The sequence below is a fragment of the Schistocerca serialis genome, chromosome 4 (genome assembly GCF_023864345.2).
Source record: "Schistocerca serialis cubense isolate TAMUIC-IGC-003099 chromosome 4, iqSchSeri2.2, whole genome shotgun sequence".
Taxonomy (NCBI): Eukaryota; Metazoa; Arthropoda; class Insecta; order Orthoptera; family Acrididae; genus Schistocerca; species Schistocerca serialis.
Window position 1 is genome coordinate 115,094,961 of NC_064641.1, and position 15,868 is coordinate 115,110,828.

Consider the following 15,868-nt stretch of genomic DNA (forward strand, 5'->3'; position numbering starts at 1 on the left):
TAGTAGCTGGGCACAGAATAATCAGCTTGTAATAAACAGTTAAAAAAAAAAATCTCATTAAGATTTCACAAATTCTAAACAAGAATATGTGCATCCCATTTATCTGCAGCAAACCAAATTCTTAGCTTTATGATTGCAAAGCAATTTAAAGAGAAATAAGTATATAATATATCTGATGCAAAATTAGCAAGACCAGCTCAGTAAAAACAGGAAATTGTGCCTGTCGTGTCTACTTTCATTCTCACCTTAAACATGGGATCACATTTTGGGAAATTCAAAAGCAGATATCAGTACATTCAAGTCACAAAAAAGGACTTTCATAATTATATCTGAGTGCAAACCTGGAAAGTGTTGTAAACCACTCTTTGAGATACCTGATATTGCACTTGTGCCATGTGCATAATTGTGGAAACTCTTATGTTCTTCATAATAAATATAGTGTGTAAGGACATTATGTTGGAAAAAGTGATATTCAGGAGCATGAGTACTATACCAAATAAAACAGAAACTTTTATTTGATGTGAATAATGCTTCCCTGTGCCAGGAAAGTACTTCCACATGGAAGTTTTTCTTTCCTAACAAATTTCCCAAAAACTTAAAAGCAGATACTAAGGTCAAAACCTTTATAAAATCTTTAAAATGATATTTCTTTGTTATACATTTAGATTTTAGTTGTTCTGTAAGCTCCAGTATTACTTATTTATGTGCAGCATAAAGATTACAGATCTGTCATGCTGGTATGTCACTTAAGTCCAGCGCCTTTTTATTCCACAGATTCCTCAGAGTTTTTTTGAAGTTCATCTTTGGTGATAGTGGCTTCATTATTATTTTTGTTCGTTGTTTTCTCAGTTCTTTCACCTTTATGTGTGATTTTTTATTACTGTACAACTCTTTTAAATATTTTTCCCAGTGCTCGCACATTAATTTTCCTATTTTTGAGAGTCACAGACATTAGAATTGCATAAATGATAGCACTTTGACTGTTCTTTCATTTCTTTCTGGAGATGAGGGAAATAAAAGAACAATCAAATGGGGAAGGTATTATCATTGAGACAGTTCATATATTCACTATCAGTATTACATTCCAAACATTGGGAAGTCCAGGATGGAATAACAACAATTTGAAAAGGATAGCTTGCTGCTCACAACTTAGTGGAGGCGTTGAGTCGTAGACAGAAACAATGAAAAGACTACTAAACTTCTAAGCTTTCGGATCGCTAAGATGTTGCAGAAGTTGCACTGAAGAGCCCTTACACATCCTCCATACAGACCTGATCTTTCCGCATGTGATTTCCATATTTTGGTGCCCTGAAGGAGGACATTTCATGGCCTTCAATTTGCTTTGGACATAGAGGTGCACAATGGGCTACACTCGAGGTTCTATAGACATCCACAAACATTTTTCCGTGAAGGCACAGACCATCATGTCTAGCAGTGGGACAAATGTATTGAAATTTATGATAATACTTTTGAAGTAGTATGCAGTTTACTTACTTTTTTCTATCTGTGTAATTTTCATTTGACTGTCTCTTTGTATAACAGTGTACTCACCTGATCAGATGCCCTGTTGTTCCAGCCACCACACTTCCCTAATTCCCACTATATCTAATTTCAGCTTATCCATTCTCTTTCTAAATTCTGTTTTAGGGAGATGAACTTAAAGGGAATGTTATAGAAAGGGAAATGGATGTAAGTGAAGAGGAGATGGGAGATACGATACTGTGAGGAGAATTTGACAGAGCTCAAAACAAGGCGTCTGGGGTTGACGATATTCCACAGAATTACCGATAGCATTGGGAGAGCCGACCATGACAAAACTCTTCCATCTGGTGTGCAAGATGTGTGAGACAGGTGAAACACCCTCAGACTTGAAGAAGAATGTAATAATTCCAATTCCAAAAAAGTAGTTGCTGACAGATGTGAAAATTACTGAACTATCAGTTTAATAAACCATGGTTGCAAGATACTAACATGAATTCTTTACAGAAGAATGGAAAAATTGGTGGAAGCTGACCCTGGGGAAGATCAGTTTGGATTCCGGAGAAATGTAGGAACGTGCAAGGCAATACTCAACCTACAGACTTATCTTAGAAGATAGGTCAAGGAAAGACAAACCTTCATTTGTAGACTTAGAGAAAGCTTTTGACAATGTTGACTGGAACACTCTCTTTGAAATTCTGAAGGAAACAGGGGTAAACTTTAGAGAGCGAATGGCTATTTATGGAAACCAGACGGCAGTTACAAGAGTCGAAGGGTATGAAAGGGAAGCAGTGGTTGAGAAGGGTGTGAGACAGGATTGTAGCCTATTCCTGATATTATTCAGCCTGTATGTTGAACAAGCAGTAAACAGGGTGTATATGACCTGGGACAACTGGGAGAACCAGAAAAACCCGGGAATTTTTTCATCTGGGAGAAAACCGGGAAAAACCCGGGAATTTTTTAGAATTCCGGGAAATTTTCATTGTTTTAGTTTTCAGTTAAATTTTTGTGATTTTGACTGGTAAGAACTGTTACTCTAACGAAGGATATTACTGTATCCCACTACTGCAGAATAATACTGCAGCATTGAAACATGAACAAGAGAAAAAAACAAAAATAAAACTTAAATTGCAAAGGAAATGAGCCATATAAAATAACACAGTGCTCGTACAAGCGTCTGCCAATAGCAAAATGTGTCAAAGGCTTTTGGAAGACTATGCAGTGCTTCATAACAACAAATTGCCTTTGATGAGCGTGATGTCACAACTGTTTACATTAGACTCATTTAATCAGTTGCGAGTGGGCTCATGCACACGCGCAGTTGAATAGCGTATGAGCAGTACCTCCTCCCGCTTGTGGGTACAGAAATGTGACTGTTAGTTGTGTATGCAGCAGTAGCAGCAACCAGCCACATGGTACCCGGAAAAATTTTACTGGCGCGCCCAAGCTGGCAGATTCACACGTGTGCAGCAGGCCCGGATCTAGTGGGGAGTGGGGGCAAACCCTGGTATCTGAACCGGGTGGCAATTTTGGGGGGAGGGGGCAAATTCATATTCTTGAGGAAAAAACCTTGTTTCACAAAGCACCTAGCATCTAGCACATGTCAGTCTATTGATTATTCATATGATTTTGAAACGCACCCCTGCTGATTTTTGAACACGTTCTAAGTTGATTTCTGAATGAATTATAAGTTGGTTTTTGAATTCGAGCATAGTGTATGTGGTGTCTCTGCCAGGGGAATCCTCGTCACATCTAGAAATAAACTTTCCTGCAGACAAAACGGGGTGGGGCTATACGAGCTGAGTGGAATAAAGCTGAACCGGTGAATGCCAACTGCTGCTTGTTTATGTGGTTGATTCGGTTTGCGAATGTTCAGCATTGTTATAATCATTAGCAAAATCCATAGATTCAAACTACCAGAGTGGAATTAAATGACTAATAGGTAAGGAGGAATACGTATTATCTTCTCGGTATATCCAAGAAAGTGAAATTTTGACAGAAATTTTTCTGGCCAGATCGCTACACTAGAAAAGCTCAGTTGTAGTCCCCAGCTAGCAGCTGCTTAAGTTCCATTCTGGTAGTAGCGCGGAAAACGCATTGTACGAACACGTAATAGTGCCAACTGGAGAATAATCACGGGATAACTAAACCGGTTATTGTGGCAGGATTAGTGAAGTTAACCGGAGAATGAGTTTTGACAGTGGTAGGAAAAGTTACACAATTAGTGATGACTAGACTGTTTGTTAGAACAAGGAAGGAGAAGAAACGGGGACATCACACAAGTTATGGAAGAATATGAGGATTCTAAATTTATACAAAAATTTCGTTCTACTACTTTTCGGTCTCGTGTGTGAGAAACTGGAGCATATGAATGAAATGTGAAACTATTTCCTAACGTAAAGCTTTTTGCTTGTAGTAGGCCAAATAGGTATTTCGTATTGGTACTTTGTGAATTATAATCTGATGTATTATAAAAATGATCGTTATTGCCAAAACAGTCTCGCATATATGGTGTGTGTTACAATTGCTGCAACATTAGCGAGGCCTATTTTGTTTTCTCCAGCACACAGTGACAAAATGACGTAATCAGATCGAGAAATCACACCAGTCTTGGGTACTATTTGTATTAACAGCTTTTTCAGTATTAGACAACGACATTTCTATTTCTCATGTAGCAAAACATTTGATGAACTTTGCAGAGAGGAAAGCCCGCCATGTAAAGCTGTATCAAGATTAGAGAGAGAAATCGCTAGGACCTAAGGCTTGAAGAAATGTGTACTGTCTTGCCTGTCTCTTGTCTTTACTGGTTTAGGTGTCCTATGTTTAATTTTATGTCACACAGAAGAGCAAGATTAGCTAATAGACAATAGAGAGTCAAGTTTTTCTGAAGAGTTCTTGTCCTCCTGGTTACACATAATCCTATCCAGTATTAATTGCGAGTTTTTTTTTTTTTTTTTAAAAAGGATGCGTGGCACTGCACTGCGCACTTAAGACCAAATAACGTGTCTTACATTTCTTCGAAGATATATGTTTCATGTATCAGACTCTTCAGAAAGATGTGCGCTACAAAATGAGCTTATTTTTGAAAAGTCGTTTTTTAATTTTTGATGTTCTGATATGCAGAGCAGTCTGAGTTATTGGGGAGGGGGGGGGGGGGGGAGAGGAGGAGGAGGAGGAGGGTGTAGTCTCCATGTGACCCATTTTTACATTTAGTGATTTTTCTGTTTCCCCTTTGTTTACTGCTCTCACGTCAAATGAAAACCAGACGGACTTCTGTGGCTGGGAGCTATCAAGTGAATTACAATACTTTCACATAATTACGGAAGGTTAATTATGTTACTAGTTTTAGATTTTATTTTATTTCCAACTTTCTAATAGTCAAGCATTAATCGCTTTGCAGAACAATGAAGAAGTTATTTTTGGCGGTTTGATAAATAAATTTGGCTTTTATTAAGCTTTCCTTCTGAGGCAGTCAATTTATTCCACACTATTGGCTAGTTTCAACTGTTCGCTGCATTTCAGGGACGTGTTTTCATCTTCTAGCACATATGGCATTATGCCATTATAAAGAGCCAAACATGATATGATACAATACTGGTACTCCAAGAAAATGCACGTCCCGGAAATCACACTGAACTGCTTCATATCTGGTCGAGGCCTACGTCATTGGGAATCTGGACATATGAATGTGCACTTTAAGGCGATCTATGAATTATAGTATGATTCACGAAATTCCGATGCTCTTGGAGTATCCTCTGATGTCTTGTTTCTTTTATGACGTAATGTAAGATCTCTTAATGTTTTACGTGTACAAACATACAGGCTTCCTACGTCACCATAGCTGTGCAAGTGCGGTGACGCCTCTTGGTGTGCTCTCTGGCAACTGCTAAAATGAATCTATTTCTAATAGATCACAGGAAAATGTTGCCAATTGTTGTTCGGAAAGTGTTATTTTGAAAGTAAATTTCCTTTTACGCAAGATGAACTATGTGCGAGAATGTACAATGAATTTCTTAAATCACAGTGTTTGGTCTCTTTTAAAAGTCAACTCTTTGATGACGAGCCATTTAGAAGACTTTCGAGCCCAGAAGATTAGAGATTTATGTCAGTATTAAAAATTTTGCTGGCGTATTTGTGTGATGTATCTTAAAGTGTAACATGCACTAAACAGATAAACATTATATGTGAAAGCTTAGCTTCTCTTGTAGCTTATTAATCTTAGAGACAAATATTATATGCGAAAGCTTTGCTTTTCTTGTAGCAACACTATGTATATTAATTTAAACCATTAACTTTTCCTGTTGGTGGAATTAAAATTTATACTATCGTAATACGAAAATATGCAGTGTATATGTTGCTGCATGTCAAAGATCTTTCCAAAACGTGTTTTTTTCCCCCTGAATATCGTTTTCTAAAGTGCCGGGAAATTCTACGCTGCTGTATAAAACGATATCCTATAAGAGGATAAGTTTTACAGTTCCGAGGGAAAGTATACTGTCACTTAACATGGCAAAAGTGTATTTTCACCCGGGAGGAAATGTATTTTTAACCGGGAGTTCCAGGAAAAATCTAGGCTTTTTTTTTTCCTTGTCCGCGTATACACCCTGAGTAAAGGATACCACAGAAAAATTTGGAGTAGGAATTAAAGTTCGGGGAGAAGAAATAAAAATCTTGATTTGCCGATGACGTTGTAGTTCTGCCAGAGACAGCGAAAGACTTGGAAGAGCACTTGAACAGAATGGTCAGTGTCTTGAAAGAAAAATGTAAGATGAACATCAACAAAAACAAAATAAGGATAACGGGATGTAGTCAAATTAAATCAGGGAATGTTGAGGGAATTAGATAAGAAACAAGACACTTAATGTAGTACTTGAGTTTTGCTATTTGGGTAGCAAAATAACTGTTGATGGCCGAAGTAAAAGAGGGTATAAAATGTAGGATGGCAATGGCTAGAAAATTATTTCTGAAGATGAACAGCGAATGTATATTTAAGTCTTACAAAGTCATTTTATGAAGGTGTTTGTATAGAGTGTTGCCATGTATGGAAGTGAAACATGGACGATAAACAATTTAGACAAAAATAGAATAGATGCTTTCTAAATGTGGTACTGCAGAAGAATGTTGAAGATTAGATGAGTTGGTCATGTAACTAATGAGGAGGTACTGAACAGAATTGGGGCAACAAGAAATTTGTGGCTCAGCTTGACCAAAAGAAGGGATCAGTTGATAGGACACATTCTGAGACATCAAGGGATCACCAGTTTGGTATCAGAGGGAAGTGTGGGGTGTAAAAATTGTAGAGGGAGACCAAGAGATGAATACACTAAGCAGATTCAGATGTGTATAGGTTGCAATAGTTACTTGGAGATGAAGAGGCTTGCACAGGATGAAATAGCATGGAGAGCTGTATCAAACCAGTCTTTGGACTGAAGACCACGGTGCAACACGCATCACATCACCTGTTTATGGGATCTAACATTCTACACTCTGACCAGTAAAATGCCAGTTTTGTTTCTCCTGATGGTATCATCCTGAGTAGTCCCTGCTGGGAGATCCTAATGGGGCAATATTTTTCCTCAGGAATATTTTACAAAAGAGGATAACATCATTAAGCCATATAATAGAGTTGTATACTCTCGAAAAAAAAAAAAAAATGACTATCTCAGTCCCGACATAGCAATTTTTGGCTTGCTGCTGCCTCTATTGAGGAACCACAGCTTTGTCTGTATTTCAGGGCTATGCAAGCCACCCTACTTTGGCAGGGTCCATGGATCATAGGGAATAGGTTTGTTTAATTCGACAAATGCAGATAGATGACCCTTTATGTATCATCCAAACGAAGTGCTGTCTAAATTTTATCAAGGGTAATGACTTGTGGCGGCTTGATTAATGTAGGCATCTAGGACTTAAAATGTGGACAGTAAGCAGGAGTGTGATAAGCACTGTCAAAATAACACCACCGGACAAAAATTAGGCTTCTTCAAATCAGTAATGTGCAACTCGTCACTATACTTTATGGATCCTGACTGTATTGTTTATGTAAATTACTACTGAGATGTATATTACTGTTACAAGTTTGAAAGTTTGTTCACCATAATCTTTTAGCTGTGTAGTCTGCACAAAAGACTTAGAGTTTATTTTTTATTTGTTTTAAGTGATTTTTTAAAATCCATTTTATTTGTAGTTGGTTATGTTAACATATTTTATCTGAATGCCAACTAAAAACATGTAACCATTTCCTAAGCACAGGAAGAGCAATGTGATTCTCTTGAAGACTCATATATGTTTTTAAACTTCCAATAAAACATTATGTGAAGAGAATATAATAAATTATTTTAATTGACTCACCTCAAAAGATATTTTATGAATTGTTTTTTGTGCAGAATGATATGAATGTATTGTGGTACAACTGCAAAGTAATTGTACTCAGTAATCTTTATTGTACTTGAAATGTAATTTATTTATGGTATTTTGCCTTCAGGTGTATGAACTTTGCCTGCATTACACAAACCACACAGACCATAATGTCATTAATGGTGCTCTTGAAACACTTCATCAGTTGCTGCAGGATCCACCACATGATTTGCTTGCCATTTTGCTTTCCTCTGAAGGCATACGACGGAGCCACATACAGCCGAGTGAGTCTCTCGAGAAGCTGTCTCGCCGTTCCTTGAGTAAGTTTCTGCTGAACTTTGGAAGTGTGTTGAATGGTGGTTCCATTTCTGAAATTTGTTCGAAGTTGTTTATCCTTCAGCTGAACTTTTTACAGCATGCAAACTAAACTTCAACCAACTCCTGTCCTTACATCTCCTCTTCATTATAATATTTTCTCTCAGTCATTATTACTGTAGTTCCTAATTTCCACAGCCTTGCCTTTTGATTGTATTTGGCTTCCTTTTTTTTACAGCCATTTCCTCATCTCGTATTTGGTACTACACTTTGTCACTATATATAATTACTATGAATTGTCAGTGGTCTGTGTTAACCATTTACACTCTTTTTCACAGATCATTGTTTATTGCTTTTGCATTCCAGTGTGTGATTTCAATGCATGGTTTTGTGATTTGGTATCCCTCCATCCTTCATTCAGTGTCTCTGCTGTCTTTTGTACCTTCACTTGCTCTTGATTAACTGTTCATTTGTCGTGCTCTGTAGATCCCATGCAGTGGGAGCACCTTCAAAGATGTGGAATGAGTCAAGGTATACAATAACAAAAGACAAGCATCTTGTAGAAGTTTAACAGGTCCACTAGATTGAACAGTGAACAATCAGTGTTGCTTCATAATATTTGCAGTTACTCCACATAAATGTAACATACTGAATAGGAAGAAATTCAGATGCTTTGAAAATGTATTCTACCACAGCCACTTCATGGTGCATCTTGCAGATATTTGTTACCACAGTGGAAAACCTGTTCCTCTCTTTCACAGTATCATGAAGTGACACATTATGCCCATACATTGTCAATATTTAATTGTTAAGTTTCTTCACTGATTTCTCTAGCAAATGCACCACGTTACTAACAACAGTCACCTTGCTTCTTTTCACTGTTGCAGTGCTTTCAAGCCACACAACTCAGATTGAATTACATGAAAAACACAGAAACAAACTGCACTTCAGTTGAACACATACATATGTCAAATATTCACAGTATTTCTAGTCAAATGTGTTAAGTTAAAGAACTCCCCTTGTTTGTGGGAAACTGTGAAAAATTATGCAGTGGATGTATGAATGTGTTGGAGAAGACTTGTGCATATTTCCTGCTACAGCAACCAAATTTTAATTTTCGCATTGTGCTTGTGACAGTTAAATTGAATGCCAAGATCTTTTTTTCCTTTTTAAGAAAAAGGAAAAAAAAATACATTTCTTTCCATCACCAGGATATAATGGGCTATTGGTCTATCTCCGGTAACCATGTCTTCAAAGGGCATTAAATAAAAAGCAAAAAATTTTGAGAAAACTAGCTATACTTTTTGCCATTCATTTAGAAACAGTGTATTAGGTGTCATATGTTACTTTTGTATTGTGGTTCAATTCCAGTTTGCCTCATTGTCTTTTTTATCAAGTACCTGTACTTCCTTCAAATAAAGGATTTGGGACTACATAAATTGCCTGAATATGTACCTTATTTCATCCATAAATTTCTTCTCAGTGTATTCCGAGATATTTGGCATCCTTCCAGAAGTGTTACTTTTTTCTTGGCTTTTATTGTGTGTTGTCATCATACTAACTAATGCTGTTCACATTTCCTATCACATCACAATCTCCTTTTATCTGAGCTGGGAGTTTTCTGATTTTTAATTGTAATAAAGATTTAAATGTTAGTATTAAGCTCAGTGTTGTGTACGCTTATGGTTTATGTTCATACAGAATGCAGCTGACACAATGTAGCCATGCTGTGTGTGTGTGTGTGTGTGTGTGTGTGTGTGTGTGTGTGGTGTCAGTGTTACTTATTAGGAGGAAATGGTTAAAAAAAAGTTATTATTGTATTTGGCTAGGTTTTAAGCAGTCTCCTACAGAACTACAGGTAATTGATAAAGATTGTACCAAACTAAATTGTATGAGACTTGTCCCATCTTAAAAGTTGAGTGCTATGAAATGAGTTACAGAGGTGTGGTCAAGAGTTCCAACATCACTTCAACTTTTATGGCACTTCTTCTTTGTACTATGGCATTTGTAATTAAATGTGCACTCCTGTCAATAAAATATTTGTTAAACTGACGGTAATTGGAGAACCACTGTTTCTGTTCTACGTTTACGACATATAAAGATGTTTCTTTTGCTGCAGAATACAAGTCACATACTTTGCTTCATGTGTTTGTTTATGTGCAATCTTATTCCCATAGAAGTGGGTTTTCTTATTGTTAGGAGTAAGTGTGGCAATTGTCATATGTGCACCTTGTTGTTTTTGGTTATGTGGTATCTTCCATAATTTCCTTGACTTGCCAAACATTTAACTTCATCATTTTTAATGAACTTGAGTGATGACCACTGTGCTGCTATTCACAACTAGTTCAAAAAATTATTAATGACCAGTGGTCTATCTTCTATAATTTGCAAGTTTGTTTTGTGCACAGTTGAGAAACTTTATTCGCATGTGTATATAAGTTTAATTTTTGCCATATCTGTTAAAGAAATATCACTGTTTGTAATAGTCTTGAATCTGTATCATGTCTGTCAGCCTGCTGTTGTTTCTTACTACTTTTTATGTTTCCCCTATCCCTCAATTCATAGAAACTTTCCCTTCCCTTCAGCAGGTATACATTTTCACAATTCGTAAACTAAGGAAAAGGCAACCAGTCACGTACAATATGTCGATGCATTACAGAAAACTGCATTCACACTGCCTTTCGAGCACTAGCTTTTTTTTTAGCATATGCTTTCACACACACAACCACACACTCCCAAATGCACCCTCCCGTGGCCACGAATCAATCCACTATAGGTGAGTGGTTGCCTTTCTCTTATTTTATGTATTGCTCCACCTCAGAAATTTCCCCATGTTTAGCACAAAAGTTGATGGCATAACGTTGGTCTAAATTCCACTATTGCATTTTCATAACACGCAACAGAAACACAATTTCACTGATGATGCTCTCAAAAATCGTGTGATGACTGTATGGAGTTGAAAAGAACGAAATGAGGGGGGTAGATGTGCACATTGGTTCGTACAGTTAGAACGAAATACCCCCATGAACCATGGACCTTGCCGTTGGTGGGGAGGCTTGCGTGCCTCAGCGATACAGGTGGCCGTACCGTAGGTGCAACCACAACGGAGGGGTATTGTTGAGAGGCCAGACAAACATGTGGTTCCTGAAGAGGAGCAGCAGCCTTTTCAGTAGTTGCAGGGGCAACAGTCTGGATGATTGACTGATCTGGCCTTGCAACTCTAACCAAAACAGACTTGCTGTGCTGGTACTGCGAACGGCTGAAACCAAGGGGAAACTACAGCCGTAATTTTTCCCGAGGGCATGCAGCTTTACTGTATGGTTAAATGATGATGGCGTCCTCTTGGGTAAAACATTCTGGAGGTAAAATAGTCCCCCATTCGGATCTCCAGGCGGGGACTACTCAGGAGGACGTCGTTATCAAGAGAAAGAAAACTGGTGTTCTACGGATCGGAGCGTGGAATGTCAGATCCCTTAATCAGGCAGGTAGGTTAGAAAATCTAAAAAGGGAAATGGATAGGTTGAAGTTAGATATAGTGGGAATTAGTGAAGTTCGGTGGCAGGAGGAACAAGACTTTTGGTCAGGTGAATACAGGGTTATAAATACAAAATCAAATAGGGGTAATGCAGGAGTAGGTTTAATAATGAATAAAAAAATGGGAGTGCGGGTAAGCTACTACCAGCAGCATAGTGAACGCATTATTGTGGCCAAGATAGACACGAAACCCATGCCTACTACGGTAGTACAAGTTTATATGCCAACTAGCTCTGCAGACGATGAAGAAATTGATGAAATGTGTGATGAGATAAAAGAAATTATTCAGGTAGTGAAGGGAGATGAAAATTTAATAGTCATGGGTGACTGGAATTCGAGAGTAGGAAAAGGGAGAGAAGGAAACATAGGTGAATATGGATTGGGGGAGAGAAATGAAAAAGGAAGCCGTCTGGTAGAATTTTGCACAGAGCATAACTTAATCATAGCTAACACTTGGTTCAAGAATCATAAAAGAAGGTTGTATACATGGAAGATGCCTGGAGATACTGACAGGTTTCAGATGGATTATATAATGGTAAGACAGAGATTTAGGAACCAGGTTTTAAATAGTAAGACATTTCGAGGGGCAGATGTGGACTCTGACCACAATCTATTGGTTATGAACTGTGAATTAAAACTGAAGAAACTGCAAAAAGGTGGGAAATTTAAGAGATGGGACCTGGATAAACTGAAAGAACCAGAGGTTGTAGAGAGCTTCAGGGAGAGCATTAGGGAAGGATTGACAAGAACAGGGGAAAGAAATACAGTAGAAGAAGAATGGGTAGCTCTGAAGGATGAAGTAGTGAAGGCAGCAGAAGATCAAGTAGGTAAAAAGACGAGGGCTAATAGAAATCCTTGGGTAACAGAAGAAATATTGAATTTAATTGTTGAAAGGAGAAAATATAAAAAAGCAGTAAATGAAGCAGGCAAAAAGGAATACAAATGTCTCAAAAATGAGATCGACAAGAAGTGCAAAATGGCTAAGCAGGGATGGCTAGAGGACAAATGTAAGGATGTAGAGACTTATCTTAATAGGGGTAAGGTAGATACTGCCTACAGGAAAATTAGAGAGACCTTTGGAGAAAAGAGAGCCACTTGTATGAATATCAAGAGCTCAGATGGAAACCCAGTTCTAAGCAAAGAAGGGAAAGCAGAAAGGTGGAAGGAGTATATAGAGGGTCTATACAGGGGCGATGTTCTTGAGGACAATATTATGGAAATGGAAGAGGATGTAGATGAAGATGAAATGGGAGATACGATACTGCGTGAAGAGTTTGACAGAGCAGTGAAAGACCTGAGTCGAAACAAGGCCCCGGGAGTAGACAACATTCCATTGGAACTACTGACAGCCTTGGGAGACCCAGTCCTGACGAAACTCTACCATCTGGTGAGCAAGATGTATGAGACAGGTGAAATACCCTCAGACTTCAAGAAGAATATAATAATTCCAATCCCAAAGAAAGCAGGTGTTGACAGATGTGAAAATTACCGAACTATCGGTTTAATAAGTCACAGCTGCAAAATACTAACGTGAATTCTTTACAGACGAATGGAAAAACTGGTAGAAGCCGACCTCGGCGAAGATCAGTTTGGATTCCGCAGAAATGTTGGAACATGTGAGGCAATACTGACACTACGACTTATCTTAGAAAATAGATTAAGGGAAGGCAAACCTACATTTCTAGCATTTGTAGACTTAAGAGAAAGCTTTTGACAATGTTGACTGGAATACTCTCTTTCAAATTCTAAAGGTGGCAGGGGTAAAATACAGGGAGTGAAAGACAATTTACCATTTGTACAGAAACCAGAAGGCAGTTATAAGAGTCGAGGGGCATGAAAAGGAAGCAGCGGTTGGGAATGGAGTGAGACAGGGTTGTAGCTTGTCCCCGATGTTATTCAATCTGTATATTGAGCAAGCTGTAAAGGAAACAAGAGAAACATTCGGAGTAGGTATTAAAGTCCATGGAGAAGAAATAAAAACGTTGAGGTTCGCCGATAACATTGTAATTCTGTCAGAGACAGCAAAGGACTTGGAAGAGCAGTTGAACGGAATGGACAGTGTCTTGAAAGGAGGATATAAGATGAACATCAACAAAAGCAACACGAGGATAATGGAATGTAGTCAAATTAAGTCAGGTGATGCTGAGGGAATTAGATTAGGAAATGAGACACTTAAAGTAGTAAAGGAATTTTGCTATTTGGGGAGCAAAATAACTGATGATGGTCGAAGTAGAGAGGATATAAAATGTAGACTGGCAATGGCAAGGAAAGCGTTTCTGAAGAAGAGAAATTTGTTAACATCGAGTATAGATTTAAGTGTCAGGAAGTCGTTTCTGAAAGTATTTGTATGGAGTGTAGCCATGTATGGAAGTGAAACATGGACGATAAATATTTTGGACAAGAAGAGAATAGAAGCTTTCGAAATGTGGTGCTACAGAAGAATGCTGAAGATTAGATGGGTAGATCTCATAAGTAATGAGGAGGTATTGAATAGAATTGGGGAGAAGAGGAGTTTGTGGCACAACTTGACAAGAAGAAGGGACCGGTTGGTAGGACATGTTCTGAGGCATCAAGGGATCACAAATTTAGTGTTGGAGGGCAGTGTGAAGGGTAAAAATCGTAGAGGGAGACCAAGAGATGAATACACTAAGCAGATTCAAAAGGATGTACATTGCAGTAAGTACTGGGAGATGAAGAAGCTTGCACAGGATAGAGTAGCATGGAGAGCTGCATCATACCAACCTTGGGACTGAAGACAACAACAACAACAACAACAACAACAACAGGTCACTTGTCATCCTTATTGTTAAATGTCGGTCTGATCTCACAGCAGCACACACACACACATTTGACATTCTCAACAATTTTTGAAGTTGAAGATCTCTCTGTGTGAGGTATGTCTTCAATGTACTATCTGATTCGAGTCATTGAAGAAAATTTTCTTCTTGATGAGCAATGTTTCCCATAGGTCTCTTTCAACTTTTCAAAGGTCACACTCAAAAATTCCCCATGTTTAACACAAAAGTCGATGGCGTAACGTTGGTCTAAATTCCACTGTCGCATTTTCATAACACACAACAGAAACACAATTTCACTGATGATGCTCTCAAATATCATGTGATGACTGTATGGAGTTGAAAAGAACCGAATGACTGGAGCAGATGTGCACATTGGTTCATACAGTTAGAACGAAATAACGTTGCCAGATTGTTTGCAGTGTTGTCAGTCTCGTCATTTTTCACACATAGCTTGTAGTGTTCAGCTGTTTTGTGATGCATGTACATTTGTGCTTATCATTAACATATCGTATATGTACGTTATGTGTGAGCTTCTGTCTAGTCTTAAGTAAGTCACAATGAATGCTTCTAATTAAATATTGATAAAGAAATTTATTTACAAATATTTTTATAATGTCTTTTTTCTGTTTTCCTCTTTTGCTTAGTTGCTTTAAATTCTTGGAGGTATGTACCATCTATGCAACCAATTGAAAGCAGTTTGTTTGTTGCCATACGTGTTTCACTTAATTTATTTGGGAAGCATCATCAGTGGCTTGTAATAAATGTTTCCTTTTTTTACATAACAATAAAAATATTATGTGGTAGATATAATATACTGCTATATTACATTCTGTCATGTCCTTTTTTCTTTTTTTTTTAAAAAAAGATTAAAATCAACTTTTTGTTGCTCAAAGTTCGTAATGAGAACTTATCGTATTGTGTTCCTTACGATTTCTAACAGCGCTACAAATTGTAAGTAACACCAAACGATAAGTTCACATTACGAACTTTGTGCTGCAAAAAATTGATTTTAACCTAACATCACTAGAGATCGTAAGTAACACTGAACGATAAGTTCTCTTTATGAACTTTATGCTACAAAAACTTGATAGTACCCTAAAAAAACAAGAGAAAGCCACGGCAGAATGTAGTATAGCAGCATATTATATCTACCACATCAAATGTTTATTGTATGTAAAGGAAGGAAACATGTATCACAGGCCGCTGATGATGCTTCCCAAATAAACGAAGCGAAATGCATATGGCAGCAGACAAACTGCCATCAATTGGTTATATAGACGGTACATACCTCCAAGAATTTTTATAATGTGTTAACATTTATGTCTTTTAAAATAACAATGAAATGTGATGCTAAAATGGTAGCTTTATGATCTCTGTTGGAATTGCTA

At 37.7% G+C, this 15,868-nt stretch overlaps 1 protein-coding gene across 1 annotated transcript in view; it reads left to right on the forward strand.

The window, feature by feature from the left end:
- LOC126473149 (huntingtin) overlaps positions 1–15,868 on the forward strand; it is a 516,516-nt gene that overhangs the window by 67,895 nt on the left and 432,753 nt on the right. The window contains exon 7 of the mRNA XM_050100007.1: positions 7,961–8,153. Within this exon, the coding sequence (XP_049955964.1) occupies positions 7,961–8,153 (193 nt within the window). The remainder of the gene's footprint in view (positions 1–7,960; positions 8,154–15,868) is intronic.